The 21,307-nt window shown below is 42.9% G+C and overlaps 1 protein-coding gene across 5 annotated transcripts in view; it reads left to right on the forward strand.

Moving 5' to 3' along the window:
- LOC105019564 (LIM zinc-binding domain-containing Nebulette) overlaps nt 1–21,307 on the forward strand; it is a 72,389-nt gene that overhangs the window by 4,386 nt on the left and 46,696 nt on the right. For 3 of the 5 annotated variants that reach the window (XM_013139657.3, XM_034289268.1, XM_010885840.4), the window contains exon 3: nt 14,683–14,767. In XM_013139657.3, the coding sequence (XP_012995111.2) occupies nt 14,683–14,767 (85 nt within the window). Of the gene's footprint in view, nt 1–14,682; nt 14,768–20,801; nt 20,889–21,307 lie in introns of those variants that run through there. The other 2 variants (XM_013139659.3, XM_013139658.3) reach the window with 2 other exon arrangements.

Genomic DNA, 21,307 nt, shown 5'->3' on the forward strand with positions numbered 1-21,307 from the left:
CAGTCATTTGCTTTGGTTTACGTGGCTCTTAAGTCAGGGGTATGAACGACTTCAATCACTTGCTTTGGTTTTTATGGCTCTCATTAAGTCAGGGGTATGAAAGAGTTGTGTCAATAAAGTGACAGAAGTAGAGTACGGACCCATCTTGTGATGAGACTTGGTCACCCTCAGCCTTTTATAATGTCCGCTAGTTCTAATAGTTAAAAGACTGGGAGCTTGGGAGGTTGAAACCCAGACGTTGTTACCAACAGCAAGACAGGAATATAACAACTCAGATCCGTGAGGATAGTTCATGCATGGGAGAGAGGGGCCATAAGGTGCATGTCCTGTTTGAGTGATATACCCTTAATCTTGGGCTTGTCATGAAACACACCTGACCTCCAGATTTCTCTGGTTTTCCCTAAGGGCAGTGCTCTTGGTTCAGAACTCACAGAACAACGACATGGCAAGTAGGCCCTTCTATCAGAGAAATCAACACCTTATCTAATCCTGCAGCATAGAAGTAGGCACTTTTGGCCATGTTTTCTGTGGTTCGTGCATTGATGGATGGATAGCAAGATGCAGATCAATGGATGGTTGATTTAATATAAAGCACAGGCCATAATGTTTTTCTACCTCTATGTGGTTACCCCTGTTGAGCGCTTGTTCACATCTCCAGTGAAGGGAGTATGTACGCCCACCTACCTAAATGAATGTGGGTAAGGTCAAGGTTCAGATTCTGAAGCTAGTGTGGAAATAGTTTAGTGCACACAAGAGGAACTCCTCCAGCATTTCAACACCACCATTTTGAAGGGAATTTATTACACTGTTTATATAATATAATTAATTATATGGTTGTTGTTTTTTTTAAGGTAGGCTATGCTTGAGCAGTGTACCGTATATATTGCATCCCAGGGTATTTGGAATAACCTACTGGATGGTTTTCCATACCTTTAAAAGTTTTTATTCATTTTACCGTTTTAATATTTGTCGCTTCTTTTTCTGTAAAAAAAACAGGCTGTAAAGTTGTCCGATGTTACAAGATAAAGCAGATCACATTCTTCAATTCCCAGTGACATTCTTTTTTATTATGAAGCTTAGTTATGCAGTAGTTACTCCAGAACGACTGAGCCGTTCATTTCTTTGAAAAATGCTCAGTAGGAGAAAGCGGGAGCTTGTGAGTCATTTGAACTTGCTAGCAAATTCGCTAAGTTGGCGAAGTTGATGAATTAATAAAGAGAAGGGACTTCATAGTGTTAGCCTTCTGTGCTTGTCTGGAAAGTCAAAGAGTTTTGATATGTTTTCTGTACAGCTGCCACTGACTGCAAACACTGCTGTTCCCTGCATTTCTGCCTCATGTCTTCTCCAACTTTGCTCCAGTGATATACAATTCACTAATGATTCATTTAATTTCAGTTATTTTTACAGACTCAGGAGTCATGATTCAAACTGCAGGAAAAATAGATCAAACTGCAGGCACATCTGAGAAGAAATGGACATGTTTAGAACTGATGATTGGACGCATGGTGCTAGAATGAAAGCAATTAATTGGTTATTGTGGTAGGGGTTTTATAGACACAGCAATGTAGACAGCACATGAGCCTCTACTCAATAAACTCCCGAATGAATCATGTGGAGCTGCTGCACTTTGTGGAACAACATGCACTTATCACCCTGGCAGCAGCCAAGCAAAAGCAGTTCCAGTCTGAACCGGTTGCAGCTGCGTACAAGACCTTGTTTGAAATGTTCAGCGCGCTCTCTTTACTTGTATGCCTGGCAGGCACAAATGGACATTGTTTAAAGCTCGCTTCTCGGTCCCAAATGGCGACGGTCGTTGCTGAGTAAGGTTCGAATGAAAGGCTAATCATGACCCTTTTCCCGAGTTTTGAGTTCATCGTTCATCGGCATGTCACATGTGCTCCGGGTGTCCACGTTGCTCTGTTCTGGCTCAGTGCCTCTCGTGCGGTTTCACTTGTGAGGTCCACACCCGCACCTTTATGAGCTGTATTGCCTGTCCGTGCGATTCATTTACCTTTGCCCGATTGTCTTGGTTATCATTATGAGCCAACATTGTCATGTCCCTACCACTTTTTCTACCATCATTTTGTTATCAATGGATAGCAATAGTCATTCATTCAAGTTTTGGGAATGGTTTTCGGTGGTGCGTGCTGTTAGTTTCCCGCTTGTGCTATACCCACTCTTGTCAGTGGACAGATTCAATGGAGTCTTCGTTTGAACATCCAGGAGAAACTCTGGTTAGTTTTCATTAAATGTATTGTATGTCCATCACATGCTGTTTCAACACATTTGTGCAGAGAAATCCCCCCAAAAAGACTGCGTTTCACTACGTCCATACCGGAGTTTACCGAAACAGAACGGCTGCAAACAGAACAGGCTTTGTCCGAACTTCTTCACTTGCCCTATAGCATTGACTTCATGGCTACTTCGGGTGAAACTTACCTCTGACCTTTTTGGCTGTAAAGCCGTTTCCTCTCCCAGTGGTGGAGATTCACAGAATGGACTCTTTGTTTCAACCAGGCTCACCTATTTCATTATGACACTACACCTCCCCAAGTGTTCCCCATGTGGAATGTCCCACAAGGTTATTACAAAGTCATAATTTAAATTGCCAATAGTAGAAAAAAACATAGGAATGGATTTTAAACTGTGTTTGAAAGAAAACAAAGAACATGCATTTTTGCTTGACGGTCGCTGCTCGAAACTGGCACAAACTTTGTCCCGGTGAAATTTACTATCACTGCTCACTAAATTCACAGTTCACTATCATGTCCAATGCGATGGGATGGTGCCCCGACTGGTTTCTTCAGACACACTCTCTCTCTTCCTTTCTTTCTTTCTCTCTCTGTATACCATGCTCCTCACTGCCCGGCCCTTTAACAGGGCAGAGATGAAAGGGAAAATTGAGGAAGGATTAGAAAAGCACATAGAGTAGGGCAGAGTGTCAGCCTTTTTCCTGCCAACAGCATGATGCTCACCATTCTTAGGATGTTTGGGGTTATTTGGTTCAAGACTTTGTCAGCCCCTGTATTACCACCATTTAGATGTGGGTGTAGGAGACATCCCCCAGCCCCTGTATTACCACCATTTAGATGTGGGTGTTGGATACATCCCCCAGTCCCTGTATTACCACCATTTAGATGTGGGTGTAGGAGACATCCCCCAGCCCCTGTATTACCACCATTTAGATGTGGGTGTAGGAGACATCCCCCAGCCCCTGTATTACCACCATTTAGATGTGGGTGTAGGAGACATCCCCCAGCCCCTGTATTACCACCATTTAGATGTGGGTGTAGGAGACATCCCCCAGCCCCTGTATTACCACCATTTAGATGTGGGTGTAGGAGACATCCCCCAGCCCCTGTATTACCACCATTTAGATGTGGGTGTAGGAGACATCCCCCAGTCCCTGTATTACCACCATTTAGATGTGGGTGTAGGATACATCCCCCAGTCCCTGTATTACCACCATTTAGATGTGGGTGTAGGATACATCCCCCTCTTCTTCCTTTTCTCTCACACACTCTGCTCACTCATCTTGTGTTTCTAACTGTCACACATTGACTTTTTCTGGCACTCGCACACTCTTTTTCTCTCACTAGCTCCCTCTCTCCCTCTCTCTCATTCTCTCCCTCACACTGTTTCTCTCTAACATTTGGGGAAAAGTAATTCTACTTAGCTTTCCTTGACCCTTTTGGTAAATCCTCCCTTCCAGGGTCTTGGGACAGGATCCTACTGAGTTTGCAATCAATGGTACATTTCCAAATGATTTCCTCCGGGTTTTTAGTATCGTACAAGGGAGCAGGGAGACTTAACAACGATATGGTCCGAAACGAGGGAGACCCATGGATCACTTGCTTTGTCATTTACCCTCAGCTTAATAGACAATGCACTGATCGTCATGGAAGTCATGGGAGACCGCGAGGTCTAATCCATGTCAGGGGATGGGAAAAGTATAATACTGGAGTGAGTGACACACTTGCCCTGTTCATCTCTCTTGCCTCGTTGTACTGCAATGGATGTTTTGTCAGGCCAATTACGTCTTGTAAAGGCACGTCGCGTCACTGTAAATGACCGATTTTTAGTCAACAAATTAATTTGTTTTCAAATGTTTGACCTGGCAAATGTTATTTTCAAAACCTGGAGGACAAGGTGAAGTGTTTCGTTTGTGTTACCCGTTAATTGTCAAATATATGTAATTTATTAATTCACTAAAAGCAATTTTCTGGCCAAATCCTTGACATTGTGTCATTGAAGTCAGTAATGGGTGGGCACCAACTGAAGTGCAGTATGATACTGAAATTAGATGAATAAAGTGAGGATGCCATTTACTTTTTGCAATTTTTTTGTCTTTTGTGCTTTATGTATTTGCACCTACAGCCATCAAGGGTATGATAAATGTTCTAAAGATGTGTTAACTATGGTCTTAATATGTTTGTGTGTCTGGGAGCCTCAGAGACAACGTCCTATGCCATGCATACAAGATAGATATGAGGGAAACTTATATAACTCTCTGACTAATCTTTAATGAGAAGACCCAGAACTGAAGAGCTTTGGAAAGGCAGAGATCTGAAGCAGAGTGTATTTCATGGAGGATATGTTGTGTTTCAGAATGTTACGCATGAATAGTTGAACAAACGAAACCAAAACTGGTTATGCGTTGCGTCACTTAATTAGTTTGTTGATCAATCAGACACCGTTGGCTCCTCACAGTAATTTATGTCATCGCCCATCCTCTATCACAAATGGTTTCCTGTTTTCTTAACACATGCCCTGCATATCAACAGTCTGAAGCAGGACACTTTCACGTCCTCCCCCTACCTCTTCTACAATAACAGAAAAAACAGCACAGGTGAAAGAGACTTTCAGGTTGCTCGGCTCCAGTGTACTCTGTGGGGCTTTTCACCTAAACTGTCTTTTTCGGATTGACAAAGATCAAGTAAAAGGTGATAAAGGGGGGGGGAGCCACTTCAGTCAATTCAGATCCACCTGGGAATGTAAAGACGTTACCGTGAAGTGGCTCACTTGATAGCTGAGCTCAGTGATCAAAGCTTCTGTATAATAGACTGTGCTGTATTATGCTCATTTGGATTACTGAGGCCTGAGCTCATTAAAAGCAGCAGCTAACGCGAAACCACCCAACAGCCGTGAGAACAGCCGAGATGCAGCCTCTGAGCTCTACGGTCTTTGTGAAATGTGAGAAAAGAGGGATGACGGGCGTGTGATTGAAGAGCACGGAAGAGGGAGGAATTGAAATAGCGCGCTTTGCTGCAAGGGCTTGAAAACGACCAGGCTTCTGATGGAACTGTAGCTTCGACATGATTGGATTTAACACAGCAACACGTTTCTTTTTGAAATGCAGTGTTCAGTGTCAGCATCCGCTGACCACAGGCCTGAGTGTGTAGGTTAATGTTTCTATGAGAAAGAACTGTATGTCAGACATGCAGGTAAATGATTCATGCTGGGGAGGGAGTGCAGAGCTCAAGATAAGATTTCGTCCAGAATGTCCAAACTGATGTCAAGTCAGGTCATCGCTTGATCGGTCACCCCAGTAGACTTAGTGGGGTCATATATAATAAGATGACTCAGGTAACCCTATTTTCTTTAATAGCTAAAATGCTTCTGTGTGGCATTTCGAAGGGGAACAGTGGTGGCCATGTAAACATCTGGAGCGTTAAAGCCCATTAAAATGGAAAGAATATACGTATGATTCTTGTGTGAAATTGCACAGTTGTTCAAGTCAACAATATCAGTGAACAGTATTAGCTGAGGTGTGCTAATTAGTATTTTTTATGATCATTATCTGTGAATGGCCTACTCATTTACTTTGACCTTTGCATAATGCTTATAAGGCTTAAAAGAGATTACTTAAATAATTCCAATCAGTGTAATTGCTAAGTGATAAGAACTACCTGTCTCTGTCTTTGTCTCTCTCTGTCCTCTCATTTTTTCTGTCTGCCTGTCTCTCTCTCTTTCTGTCTGTCTCTTTCTCTCTTAGCTGAGGCAGCATTGTGGTTGGGTGTGTAAAGGAAAGGAATGATGTACTCAGTCGGCACAAAGAGCAAGATGGATTATTCACTGGATGCTTTAACCTCTTATCATGAAGTAAATCAGCCCAAAACAGCTTTTAATCACATTGACATCAATGTACAGAACAATCGATTTTTTTGTTTTTCAAAACCTCTGCCATAAAGCTGTCCTATCTGGCCTGCGGCTTTGAGTAATACACAAAACTCAATATAATGTTTAATGACTAAGACCCAAACTATATTACGCATTAAGGTAAATGTAGACCTACATTAGTAGAATACTAAAAATCACCCAAACAATGGATAGTGAACTGTTTATATAAATAGGAAATTTAACACATTTTCAGTATTTCTTCTGGACTTTTTTAATGCACAGATGTGGCTTCTTGGGCAAAACAGGTTTAACAGCCCTTTGTTAATTTATTCCCTTAACATGCTATTCCACCCGGGTTAGCCCCAAAAATAGTGAAAATATTTGATCTGGATAGCCTGTTCCCGAAAAATGTAAGGACATTTTTTTACATGTTTGGCACCCTATCAAAATGAAGAGTGTGTTTGTCAAGCCCTTTACTCTATTGCCCCATTGGCAATAGAGATTAAAGTTTAGAGATAGTCCCAGCATCAATAAATGTTGTTGCCACCAGTTTGAGTGGCATGGCTCCATTTTAATTTCTTCACCAATTCATAACATGTTGTGCTAGTTCACAGGAAAGCCGTTAATAAGCTGTTTCTGAGCCATTTTAGTGTTGCTACTCTCATCCTCGCAGGGCCTTTCAAAGTATTTCTGCCTCTCCCAAACACGTCTTTAATTAATATCCTGAGTGGCTGGGAGTTTGGCCTCTGAGATGCCCTGGGTTCTCCACACCTGGGTTCTCCACACCTGGGTTCTCCACACCAGGGCTGTCTACACCTGGGTTCTCCACACCTGGGTTCTTCACATCACCATCTACAGAGCCTTGCAGTCCAGGGCTCAGCAGTGACTCAGACAAATTAATGTGCGGCTTGATTGCAATGGAATCATTGATCATTGTGTCTGCAAAGTAACTTGCCAATCACATTCATTGTGGGATCGCAGTCACATTGATTTATTGCTGTTCTTTTCACAAGCAAAGCATTTCGAGCTACAGTGAGATCAATGTGTGAAAAGCCTTGCATGAGGTTGCAGCTACAGTGAGATCACCGTGTGAAAAGCCTTGCGTGAGGTTGCAGCTACAGTGAGATCACTGTGTGAAATGCCTTGCATGAGGTTGCAGCTACAGTGAGATTACCGTGTGAAAAGCCTTGCGTGAGGTTGCAGCTACAGTGAGATCACTGTATGAAAAGCCTTGCATGAGGTTGCAGCTACAGTGAGATCACTGTATGAAAAGCCTTGCATGAGGTTGCAGCTACAGTGAGATCACTGTATGAAAAGCCTTGCGTGAGGTTGCAGCTACAGTGAGATCACTGTGTGAAAAGCCTTGCATGAGGTTGTAGCTACAGTGAGATTACCATGTGAAAAGCCTTGCGTGAGGTTGCAGCTACAGTGAGATCACTGTATGAAAAGCCTTGCATGAGGTTGCAGCTACAGTGAGATCACTGTATGAAAAGCCTTGCATGAGGTTGCAGCTACAGTGAGATCACTGTATGAAAAGCCTTGCGTGAGGTTGCAGCTACAGTGAGATTACCGTGTGAAAAGCCTTGCGTGAGGTTGCAGCTGGACTGACGATGGTAGAGGGAACACACCCTCATAGCTTGACTGTATAGTTGATGTCTCCGTGCCCCTGTATGTGTTTGTTTGTTTGTTTGTTTGTGGGTGGTGGATGTGTTTGTGTGTGGGTGGGTGGTGGATGTGTGTGTGTGTGTGGGTGGGTGGTGGATGTGTGTGTGTGTGGGTGGGTGGTGGATGTGTGTGTGTGTGTGTGTGTGTGTGTGGGTGGTGGATGTGTTTGTGTGTGGGTGGGTGGTGGGTGTGTGGGTGGGTGGTGGATGTGTGTGTGTGTGTGTGTGTGGGTGGGTGGTGGATGTGTGTGGGTGGGTGGTGGATGTGTGTGGGTGGTGGATGTGTTTGTTTGTGTGTGGGTGGGTGGTGGACGTGTGTGTGTGAGTGGTGGATGTGTTTGTGTGTTTGTGGATGTGTGTGTGTGTGTGTGTGTGTGTGTGTGTGGTGGATGTGTGTGTGTGTGTGTGTGTGTGTGTGTGTGGGTGGTGGATGTGTTTGTGTCCGTGTTTATATAAGGGAGTGGGCGGAGGGTATTTCACACGACTGGATCAACTTCATTACCAGTTAACCTCGATAAAACTTCAGATGGAATTAGGGATTTATTTTTCTTTGGTCCACAATGGTGTTTATTTTTAAGTTAACCTGCACATCTGCTTTGTAAAATGCCTCTCAGACAGGAAGACATGGCATGAAAAATGCTCAGTTATGTCAGTTCACACGACAGAATCAGGAGTGATACACGTTACCAGCCAGGTAACATGTTAGCAGTTTGAAAGAAGTGAGTGGTAAACTGTCATGCCACGGCACAAGTGAAGCATCCCTTGGGCTGATTAGAGACAATTATTCAAATGTATGTTTTGTGTATTAAGGAAAGAGAGAAGAAACCATTTAAATTTCAAATGTATGCAAATTTGTATATTACCTTATGAGGTACTTGTTGCTCAAGGTAAGAATTAGTATCAGGTTATGAATTGGGATATTTTTTGGGGACCCCACACAAATAGTAAACTAAACATATGTGTGTTTGCCTGAATACGTGCAGTGTGTTTATGTGTGTTTGAAAAAAGTGTGTAGGTCCCTCTGTTATCTCCCAGCAGGCCAAGGGAACAGGAAATGGAACCGCCACTCCCGGACATCAAAACAACCACTCTTACCCAGAAGCAAGAATAAAAGCCCAGAATAAAAGCAGCATGGTGTTACTGCAGACTAGGAGTGCCACCCACAGAGGATATTATAATGCCACGCTAACAATGTCCTTCAAATTAGTACTCACGATATGCCAGGCATTGTAAATAGTTTTTTGGGGGTTTTGTTTTACAAATCATTGTGAAGCTGTTTCAGCTGAATGATAAGCAAAATGTGAACGTGAACAGGATGTCTCGGAGTGTATTATAGGAAGCTGTGTGTGCAAGGACACAAGGGGTTATATTTAGGCCCTGGGCTAATGTGATGATAAAACGCTTCAGTGTGAATCAAGCACTGGGAATGTAGAACCATTTAGTGTTCTTGATTAATCTGTGCTGTTTTCATTTATTTCTTTATTTATCAGAGATTATGACCTCACACTCACGTAAAGCTTTGAATTGAAAATGTATAATGTTAACCCGACTAAAGCAGTGTGTTTTGCGTGTGTATTTTGCTGGATCAAACCTAGAGTGCCAGTTAGATACCGACTGGGCCTGTCGGACTGGGTTATGTTCAGCAGCAGTTTTCACTGACAGTATGAACGGTTAGATACTGACGGTTTTTGATTACTGCTGGCCTGGAACATGCGCCCCCACACACATGCACAGAAACCGAGAGAGAGTGTGGAAAAAGGAGGGGCGTTACCCTGAGTTACGCTGATAGACAGGAGAGTGAAAGATGGTGAGAGAGAAACTCTGAAGTGGGTGACAGCCCAGTCAACAACCAGCACTCCAGATTGACCAAGACCTCTCCAATGACACACACAACACAAACCATTTGCTTTTGCTTTGTTAAGGAATAGCAGTAACATCCAGACTCTGCAATGAGATTACCATTTGTTATGTGAAAGAAAGTCAGCTAGTTATAATACCTAACTACATGGTTATATAGGAAGATATGCATGCCTGCACCCAAGCTCGCTTAGATAGTGTTTTGCGGTGTCTGAAATGACTTTCGCTCTGTTTCCTGGGGCAATTGAGAAACCCTCCCCTTATAAACAGTAACAGAATAAGTTGTCATATCCCTTTCTCATTTGCTATGCTGTTTATCAATAGCTTTCCTCCCTTTGCAGTTCATCTTATTTTACACAGTGTGTGGAGAAACCCTCCGCTTAAAAATCTCACAATCTTTAAAAAAAGAGAGAGTGGAGGGTTGGAATGCACCAACTGAAAGATTGTGTTCCAAGGTGTTCCAAGTTGTTCTGGGGCGTTCCAGGTTGTTCCGAGGTGTTCCAAGTTGTTCCAAGGTGTTCACTGGAAGGGCCTGAGATCCTGTAGTGTTTCCCAAAACTCTTGAGTGTTTCCAGTTGCTACACTTATTTAATATATTCCAGCACTGACACACCTGATTTCACTGTTCATTACCCCCTGATCGTCACTCAGTCCCTGCAACTTACAGAATTGGAACGTCCCCGAACAAGGAATGAATCATAAAATGTTTTAATTGTGGCCACGCAACAGATGATAAAGGCTACACCTGGCTATGAAGGGAAGTTTTACAAATTTTTTGTACAGGGGTTTTTACTACAGTAGGTTTTCTGTGGAACAGGAAATGTTTTGATCTTTGACTGTTAGGTGTTTTGCATGGACAGATATGGTGATGTCTTTGATTTATCATACCATCTTAGATGTTTCTGAAGCTAAAACATTATTACCATGCAAATGGATGTTTTTCATGCCCCTTTATATGTCCATCTGTATTTACCCCAATTTGGTCCTTACACTGAGGTTACTTTTGCCTAGCTACGATGCCTTCTCACTCCCACCATTTTATGGCAAGACGTATTACTTTGAAGGTCAAACTGTCTCTATTCCAGTCTAAAAAACAAACGTTGCTGGCGGATGGAAGAAAACAGACACAGTGTTATTTGCGAAGTAAATAAAACACAAACTTGACTGCATTCATAAAGAAAAACTAAAGGTTTCACATACCTTGAGATTTCACACAGTTCTCAAACATGTTATTTATTTGTGCTGTAGTCCAGTGATAAACAGCCTATTGTGCTTCTTAGTTTTGTTCTGGCCAAGGAAGAGGTACCTTGGCTGGTGAGCGAGTGTGTGACATCCCACAGAGGAGGCTTTTGTTTCAGGGGACTGGGTTGCACTGCCCGAACAAAGTGTTCAGGGTTACCATTGGAGACTGGGGCCACCGAAGTGTAACTCTAGGATTATAGAGGAGGCAGCAAGAGGCAGCCAAACAGAAGACCTGTAGAGGACAAAACTCACACACACACACAACACACATACCACACACATGCCCACTGTCCCCCTGTATTTCTGGCCTGGGGCAGGAATATTGAAGGGCCAAACACTTCGGATTTTCATCCTCTACTTTCAAATAAGGTACTGATTCATCAAGACTATGAATTTGTTGAGCAATTCAGACCTGGGACACATGATGGTTGAAAGAGGAACCAGCAGTACCTCTAGTTCTGGAGCTAAATATGCCCTATAAGGGTTCACTTCCTGGCTGTAATCTGCTGCATGGTAACCAAGGGGAACATTAGTGACTCCTCATCTGTGATACCAGTGGGGTAAAAAGCTGGCAAAATAACAGTTTGAGAATCAGTTTTTTTTCCCAGGAGCAACGTAGGGGAAGTGCCTTGCCCACGGACACAAAGACAATTGGCCCAGTCGGGAGTCAACTCAGGAGTCAACTCAGGAGTCAACTCAGGAACCTTCCATTTAAAAGCCTGACTCCCTAACCACTGAGCCACTGACCCACTGACCCCCACCCGAACATCAAAAGCGCCTCCCCCACACGAGTCCACAGATGACTCTAGACCATTTACAGGAAGGAGCTGCTGGGTGGGTGAGGAGGCTCAATGCTGCCTTGACTTTACTGGTGTGGCCAGTTAACAATTAAATTGTCAAAGCCTTTCCCACAACATCAGGCTGAAAATAAATATTAGGAGTATGAACAGCGGGGTCTTTTTATCTGGTAGCTGTCTTGTTTTGACGTGTCTGTGGTTAACTGTGCGACCGCACGGCTCTGCCTGGCTACCCAGTGAGGATCCAATATTGTCCGTAATGTCTGAGTAACTTTTGGTCATCTGTATTGCAGTAAATCTCATTATGACGTTGTTGTTCAGGGACTAGTGTGAGTCAGGGAGATTTGAATACATTTTCTTGCCCCGAGGAACTTATAGTGCCATGTGGCTCATATTGTTTTATGTACAACCCACTGAGCAATCCTAATCTACTACCTATCATGAGGGACTTGATACCGGCGGTAAAGTGGCGGAATCATCAATTAATCAAATCAAACCAGAAACGGTTGCTTCGGCAAAGTCATCATTGACGCACATCCTTTTAGTTTCCCGTCCGATAGTTGCTTTTCTGCCTTGCACTGTGGAGACCTTATGAACAGTAGTGGCAAAGTTCCAAAGGAGTGTTTCATCAAAACACCGGAGAGCTCCTGCTGAGTGGGCCTTCTGCACATATGTGGGGATTAGATCATGTGATTAGATCATGTGATCACAAGGTTCCAGTAGCGAGGCCAATAACAGGACAACATTTACATGTTCAGGACAACATTTACAAGTGTCATAGAGGAGCTTCTGCCATGTACACCGTGAATACGGAAAACACAAAAAGACCTCTAGGTACGTGTTGTGTTTTGGTGATAGAGGGTGGGGCGGAACACCCCTTAAAAAGGGCCGATTCTGCGGGTTAGTGGACTGGTCAAACTGAGCAGCTGAATGTCCTCTCAGCAGGGTCTTGGCGACGATGACTCACACCGCACTGGGGAGCTATTTTGAAGGAGAGCTCGCCAGCTTTTTATTTTCAAGAAGTGAAATATGCGCTTAGCGATGGGAAAGTGGAGTAGAGAGGAGGAACAGAGAGAGTAGGCAGTGGGTCAGGTTGGAACCCACGCCAGCAACTCTGTGTACCTCACTGACAGTGGGGGGGGGGGGCTGATCGCTAGACCAACGACACAACACCTACTGTTTAAGACCTGGGAGACCCTAATGAACGCATGAGCCCTTCTTAATCCCCATTAACTCTGTTTACCTCAACATTTTAATGAATGCTCAAGTTTTAATACTAACAACTGGGTTTTAAATGATCAAACAAGACAAATGAAGTGTGTTGACTTGAGAGTCAGAGGCAGGACGTTGTAGCTTTGAACGGCCTTTTCGTTGACCAGCGTGCATCCAGTTCACCAGCTTCCTGGTGCTCTGAGGAGGGTTTGAGGGACCGCTGTGCTGCTACTCCCCGGGCTTAGTCACATCTTTTCCTCCCTGTGCCTCTCCTTTTCTCCCTCCTACTCCCTATATCTCTCTCAATCTGTCCTTGCCTCTTGCGTCACCTTTTCCACATTAATCAGTAGACGGACCATAGGGGCCAAGTCGTTTCTTGAGATAATGTCACTAGGAATGGTGGAAACGATAATCTGGGTTTGTGTAAACCCAGACCCCAGGGTATGGGTTAATGATTGACAAGCTTTTGTTGTTCAGTTCACCTACCACATAACACACTTTAAGGAAGATGTTTTATTTGTGGAAATGGCAACACCAGCTGAGATGTGCAGAAAATAACATGATTATTCATATTCCCGCCAAGAAGTGAATAAACATGTACATACTACTATGTGCATACTACTAAAGGCTTTTGATATATACGTTTGCCAGCAAAGTCACAATAGTGAGAAAATGGTGTGAAAATGCTACTGGACTACTTTTTATGCTTTTATAAAAAATGACGTCTGCTGCTACAATCTTAGATGGAGACTGTATGTTAACAGTGAACATCATGATAACCTTAACCCTGTTTTGTAAGACTTTTGGTGTTCAGTAGGAAATTTGGGCTCGTCTCTCTCTCTGTCCGTCTGTCACTTTCTCACACACGCGCCATCATCCGATCTTTCCATCAGCTAAACCACGCCACCCTCGCCCTTGATTCTTGGTCTTGGTCTTAGTGCTCTGTCCAGCGCCATCTTTCTCCATCTCCTTGTCCTCCACCTGCTTTTGATTTAATCTCTAAAGACTGATGTGGGCCAACATGCAACATCCCTGCTGCACTTCATACCCCTCCAGCTGCTTTTCCAACCCAGACAAATACTCTGCTACTCCCTTACTGGACACTGGGCAAATGGAGAGTTTTAAGTGTGATTTCCATTAACCCGATTCAACTGAAGACTTACACTTGACATTTTTATTTGAAAATAATTTTAAAAGCTTGTTGTTGGACTAATTAGCATATATTTCTACTTTAATAATTTCATGACACAAACTTGCAATCTTGAAGTGCAAGAAGTATTTTGGTTTGAATAGTCTCATTCCATGGTTCATATTGCAAGCCTGTGGACGGAGCCCAGTGTCTCCCACGTAAAAATAATACATTATTCATCTTTGGTCAGTTATTTTGATGCCTTTGTCAATGTGGTATGTTTCATGGGATAAATGTCATGAGGTCATTGCTGAACTTTTCAGATGTTTTGTTTTGGAACTTTCAATGGTCAATTGTTCTCAGAAGTTGAGCCTGTGTATAAAACGTCACACATTCAATTCTAAACAGAGAGAACTTGGCCATGTTTACAATTATAGAGGATGTTCCCCTTGGAACATTTGATTCATAGATCGTTTAAAAAAGAAATTGGCCAAATTTCAACAAAGACAATTTTTTTTGGCCTTGCAAGCCACACATCCTTATTGTGAATAACCGAAAGTGCAGAGGTGATGTTAAGTCTTCCCGTTTCGGTAGTCTGACATTCAAAAACATTCCATGACGTTGATTGAATCATCTGATCCCCCCCCCACCCGTTTTACAGGCATTACCCGAAGCAGTCCTTCACCATTGTGACTGACACCCCTGAGAACCTGAGGCTGAGACAGCAGAGTGAATTGCAGAGCCAGGTGAGTTGCCCACCCTCTTGGAAAAGCACACGAATGGCTGGTGAGGAAAGATTTTGGAATAATCGAGGAACTAGAGAAGGTTTCAGTCACGAGTCTTTCCTTGGTCGAAAAGGTTAGAAATAGTATTGTAATTTATCGCTGTGGCAACAAAACCCCACCTCGCAAAACTTGCAATGCCAACTGCAGAGATGCAGTCGAGTCACTAACACTTGAGTCTGGGTCAAGTCCCATGTCCCCTGTTCTTGAGTCACAAGCCCCTATTGCTAAATCTGAGTCAGAGTCCCAACAACAAATGGTCTCAAATCAGAGTCATTAAGTCGAGTCCCGAATCTCTACGGCTAGTCGCTCTGAGTCTGAGTTCTGGTGCCCGAGTGCTGGTCCTATTGTCAAAGTCTGAGTTAGGACTGTCACGATTGACATTTTAGTTGAATATTAATTGTCACACAAATAACTATGATTAATAATTTTATTATCTATACTATTCATTTTGTGCCACTATTATATTGTAAGCATAATAAAATACACTTGGTGGATCCGGAGATGGTTCTTCTTATAATGCTGTTGGCGCTTTTGAGCGCCACCTTTCTGGAGCAAATCCGACAATTAACTCCCTCCAAACTATTGGGCTCACCTCTTTCATTTGGTTTAAAACCAAAATGCACCCAGAGCGGTGTAGTTGTGTTTGGCTTTGGAACTATCACTAAATCAATGTTGTTAATGATTGCTCTCCACAAAATGGAACTCCAAAGCAATGGCAATTACATTTTCCTGTGGCAAATATCATAGTCTAGTTATTTGAAATAGCTTATTTTAAAACTATTACATATGCCTTATAATGTACCAAAACGTGTTTCAACACTCAGCTGATTGATTCAGTAAAAAATGTACAAGGACAATTCATTTTATTTTCAAACGTCATTACCAATGTAATGACAGATATTTCTATCCATGCATTTTTATGTGCATTATCTACATTACGGACAGAAATTAAAAAATGTGACTTGCAATATCAGTAAAAATATTTTATACACGTATGTTGTTCTTTTGTTGATCAGAGTTGATGTGACTGAAACGCCTTTGTCTATTAAATAATAATGGTGCGAAATTACATAACTCAAATTACATAACTCAAATTACATAACTCAAAACGTTCTTCTGCACCCCTGGACTAGACATCCTAACCGATGGAAACTGACATAATTTGCATGGTATTTGTTGAGACGTTTCTTACATTGACGTAAAAACCCATTATGCAGATTGGAAATGTGATGTTGGAAATCAAGTATTGTGCAAAATGATCGTCGTAAAAATAATTGTGATCTGTCTCAAATTATTGCGATCGAGACTCCTAGTCTTGAGTCACTGGCTCCACGTGAATGAAATATATAATCTCTTTACCAAGTCAAATATTTTATGTTGCAACAACTACAGGAATTAATTAATTAATTTGTTATTAAAAAAAAATGCCACCAAATGTCTCTGTATAATAGTTTGTAGCGTTGGTTAATTTACCAGGGGTGTATTCATTTCACCAAACAAAACATTTTAGTTGAAACATATTTCTTCAAATTGGAAGGCAGCTGAAACATTTTGCTTAGCAGAATGAATGCATGAATTCCTAGCATTTATAGCAATTCCCACAGCCAGTGTTTGTTTAGTAAAAGCAAGGCACAAATTAATAGAATGAACTTACTTATTTGCCATTTTGGTCCTGATAAACTGTTGTGATTCAAATGCAATTAGTAAATACATTCTTCAATACATATTTCAATCCGTATTTCCTTCAAATCATGGTGACAAGTCATTGTGTTGTTTAATGACAAGTTATATAGTTAGCTTTTAAATCCCTCCAAGGGGAGGGATTCAAGCTAACATCCCACCAGAGTTGTTGTTTTTTAGAAAGAGGAAACATTTTGACACCTTGTACATTTATCAAGTTATCTGCTGATAGGAACATCACCGGGGGCCTCCCCCGGGTAGGGCCACAGTGTCGCCGGACCCCCCCGTCTCAGTTCCAAGGTCTTACGCTGCTATACTATTGTGCTGGGGGATTGGGTCAGTTCTCCTTCCCCACAAAGTTCTCCTTCTCCACTATAAATCGTTGTTGATATGATGAATGCATTTTCAGAATTTTCCCAGTCTTCTCCCGTTTTAAATTTTAGGAGGACATGAGGTCCTGGTCCACACCTGCGGAGTACCTGGTTTGGGGGGCCCGTTGCTGTTCCTGTCCTTGTCCATCTGGTCATACTTCTGACCTTGTCTAATTTTAAATAGACTCTGGATTTGCCCAGATAAATGTATTAATTATTCCAATTGGACTCTTAATCTCTCACCCGGCACAGCCAGAAGAGGACTGGTCACCCCACTGAGCCTGGGTCCTCTCTAGGTTTCCTCCGAAAAGTCGGCCTTCTTAGGGAGTTTTTCCTAGCCACTGAAATTCAACACTACTGTTGTTTGTTCCTTGGGGTTTAAGGCCGGGTGTCTCTGTAATAGCACTTTGTGACAACTGCTGTTGTAAAAAGGGCTTTATAAATACATTTAATTTGATTGAATGAAGGACTTCCAATCCAAATGTGATCAGTATAACAGGGTATTTGTGAATTGGACCAAGACATGACAACAGGAATTTTTCAGATTCGCTCACTTTTCAGTACATGTGCTGACATACTGGAGTGTGCTGCCTGGCACGCAAATCCCATTCCCGCGCTCCTTTTGGGAAGTTATGTATAAAACAAATCTCAGTGACTTAGAAATCTATCAAACAGGATAAAAAACACCTAAGTGCCCCCAGTTTGAAATGCCATTTTAAACTCATGTCAACGCTATTGTTTTAAAGGGGAATGAAAACTAAAATGTAAGATTTCTTTACGTTCATAAATCGCTTTAAGTAATTCATCAGCTGGTGATATTGCTCTCCCCCCACTTACAGGCTTATATTGAACTTTGTGCAGTAACAATTATCTACATGACAAAAACACAAAACTGGGGTACGTTAATCCATTTACATTTAATTTGATAAATGTCAGTCGCAGATTAACCAGGTGGTGCTGCACTCAAACGAGCTCAAAACTGAGTGAGACCGTTGTGTGCATAGAGACAGTTACTCCAAGCGAATTTATGAAATTAGACAAATCAAAGATATTTGTCACTATTCCCCTTTTATTTCACAGATCAGTTTTATTCCCCCCATAATCCATGAACTAGGAATCTGCTACTGGCAATGTGGAAGTGTGACCAGAACTGTGACACGTAACACCTCACCCATGTTCACCAACACCGCTCTCCTCCTTTATTCTCTGCTTTTGACCGTCAGAGCCCTCACCCGGCTATACTGGGACCCATGGCCTGGGCCCATCTGTCAGAAACACAGAGGGTTCACATGCTGCTCCTTTGGCTCAGCACACGGCCCAGATGAAGGGACCAGAATGGAAGAAAGGCACCCGACATCGATATTCAGCTTTACTTGACTTATGCCTACTACTACTTTCCGCCGCCGGGTCTCTAGCAGATCCCCAGACATGATGTGCTTCAGGCGGTCACATTAATCACGGCTGTTTTAATCCTCATACATATTCCGGGATTAAATAACTTTTATTTAATGACGTCGTCAGTGGCTTTTGCTCCTCCACTCTAATTAGGCTTGTGTATCCAGAGTCACTGATCAAATGGTGAAGTCTATGCTGACATCGTTCAATTGCTAGTTACCAATGTATACCATTTATTCGGAGGCTTTTACCCAATGTGTCTCACAATAGTGAATGCATACATTCTCTTGTTTGTGGCCCCAGTTGGAGTTGAAGTCACAATCGCCATGAACCCCAGCCACTCACAGTCACTATGTCGAAGTTGGTCCCATTTTGCCAGCGGATCAGGTTTTTTTAGGATACAATGAACACAAACACACACACACACCAGTGGATGGGAAAACACCATCTTGTCCCTGCTTCACTCATAACCAATTCATTCTTTGGCCTGTTTTTTGGAGCGCGTTCTGAAAGCCGGCGGCGCGTCAGTAATGGGGTTATTTAAGCTCGAGGTGACTAATCTGAGGTGCTGATAGGACTCTGGCTCTGCTAGAGATTCCTCACCGATGGTTCTGTTTACTTGGAAAAGTGGAAAGAGATAAGGGCTGTGCGATTCTGAGAACTTTCAAGAAATTCCCTGGTTTTCGCAAAATCCCAGTTGCATGATTGCTGGAAAGAATAAGAAGGAAATCTAGAATCCTCCAAATAGTATTTCTGGAAAACTAATTTAGTTGACATTCCTGGAATTTTGATACCCTAAAAGTTATTTTCGGTCAATGCATTTGTTTTCTAAAAGAACAACAATATTTGAACACATCCACAATGCTTGATCTTGCCTCTTACAGATACAGTAGGATCCACTTTCCTACCGTAGAAGAAAAATGTATGCAATAGGTATCTATTTTGTTTCGTCTCTTATTTTCATTTCATTTATTCGTTTGTTTCTTCAATTTTTAAATGTGACTTTTTTTGATAGCATTCCATGCGACGAAAAGCACTTTACAAAATGGCAAAGAAGTATTATTTATTATTAATATTCAGGGATTCGAGGAGGAGATGCTGTAGTGTTGGATAATGTCATAACAAATTCTGTTGTGAGCTCCTCTGTCAGGGGAACAGTCATCCGGCAATCATTCCCTCTGAGCCAGCCTCTCTCCTGGTATGACTGTCAGCTTTTAGCCTGGAACGGGCTCACATCTGGGTCAGAGATGCAGCTTGTCAGTTCCCACAGCCCTTCTGGTGGATCTCCAATGCCCTGGAGGAGTCGGTCAACAGCGTCCCACTTTCCTTATGGGGACTTTCGAGCTCGCTTTATCTTTTTATATTGTTTGAGTATAATAACAAACATATGACTGATAAATGAGTAATTAGCAATAATGCAGGCACAAAATCTAACACTACTTAAACTGATCATTCACTTACTGTAACTCAGCATTGCATGAAGGTGCCATGTGAAATGGAAATTGTATTTTACTAACAGCGTGTCTTCTGGTAAAATTGACACATTATTGTATGAGTGTACTGAGTGTGTGTGTGTGTGTTGTGTGTGTTTGTCGGGTGAATGTCTGCGTAGCAGATTGTTGGTTTACAGTAGGGGAGGTGAGGGACAGCTGTCAACTCAGTGGTCTGCAGAAGGAGTCAGGATATGCCACAAGCCAGGAAGAGGAGCATCTCACCCACACACACACACACACACACACACATGAACAAGTGCATGCACACAAAGCCCTTTCACCCCACCCTCCCCCCCCCAAAAAAATGCCTGTGTTTTCGTCCGCCGTTTGTATCCAGTCCTTTGAGTGTGTCTATTGAAAATGCTTTTGTTTCACTCCCGATGTGAGGAGACACTGTCCCGTCATCTGTCCTGTCACTGGTGCGTTCATGCCTGATGTACTTTCAGGCTTTTGTCTGTTAACTGACCGGGGACAACACTCCGCGCTCTGTCCCTTCAGACTGTCAGTCCTAGCTGGGGGAGTGACCCTGACACGGTCACCGAGCTCTTTCGGGTCCTTGGTTCGTATTGTCTGACAGCCAAGCACCCCCACACACAATAGCGGTGGAGACACCTCGTCCGTGACCAGGCGCGCCGAGACGCGCCGTGCGCCGGCTGTCCTCAAACCCAATTGGGGCCTCCGTGGCGGAGCGGGCTGCAGCGACGTCGGTGTTCGTTACTGCTCGCTTGGCATTGGACGTATCCATTATTACCACACAGTCATTTACCAGGCCAGGGTTACTAACATTTTACCCTGCCCCCTGTGTCTCTCTCTCTCACCCTCTCTCCGGCTCTCCCTCTTAATCGCTGTTGTTGTCTCTCCATCTCTCTCTCTTTCTTGCTCTGTATTTCTCCTGAGCTTTCTCTCGCCTGCTCCATCTCTGTTTCCTACTCTCTCGTTCTCTGTGTGAGCGAGTGCCCGTGATTATCATCTGTCGGAGGGAGGTAAAGCCATGCCTTTCTCACCCCATCTTTCTAATCTTGTACCACATGCAGCAGCTGATCTGGAGATGCAAACATTAAACCAACTGAGATGCCTTGTTACGTAAACCGATGGGCCTATTTCTGTCAAAGGTGTGCAATACTGGCCATATTGACCCCTGAGGTCAGTTATTGTTATAATTAACTGGTTATTGATTTAAATAGAACAGTAGAAATTAATTTTGTATCACACCGTGGTATATGCGAGTTTGAACCACCCACTTTATAATACGTAATAAAACCTCAAATCTGACAGTTTAAAGCCAGAATCTGTAAGTCTTCACTTTAAAATACCTCTATTCCTGCATTAAAACCTGACAATAAATTTAACAAAAGTGTGGCCAAACCTAGCTCCTAGTGAGGCACTAGAGTTTGATAATATGCAGGCAGGCTCTGGCTCCAGCTCTGTTACGCGTAAAAAGCCTTTTTCCCAGAAGGTCCCCTGTGTTGTCTATGAACCTCTGTCGTCCCCAGTTTGATCCCTCTTGTTAAAGAAACATGAAGTTCGGGCGTATTCATCAGCCTGTGTTTTTCACTGTATAA

The sequence above is a fragment of the Esox lucius genome, chromosome 21 (genome assembly GCF_011004845.1).
Source record: "Esox lucius isolate fEsoLuc1 chromosome 21, fEsoLuc1.pri, whole genome shotgun sequence".
In the NCBI taxonomy this organism is placed as follows: domain Eukaryota; kingdom Metazoa; phylum Chordata; class Actinopteri; order Esociformes; family Esocidae; genus Esox; species Esox lucius.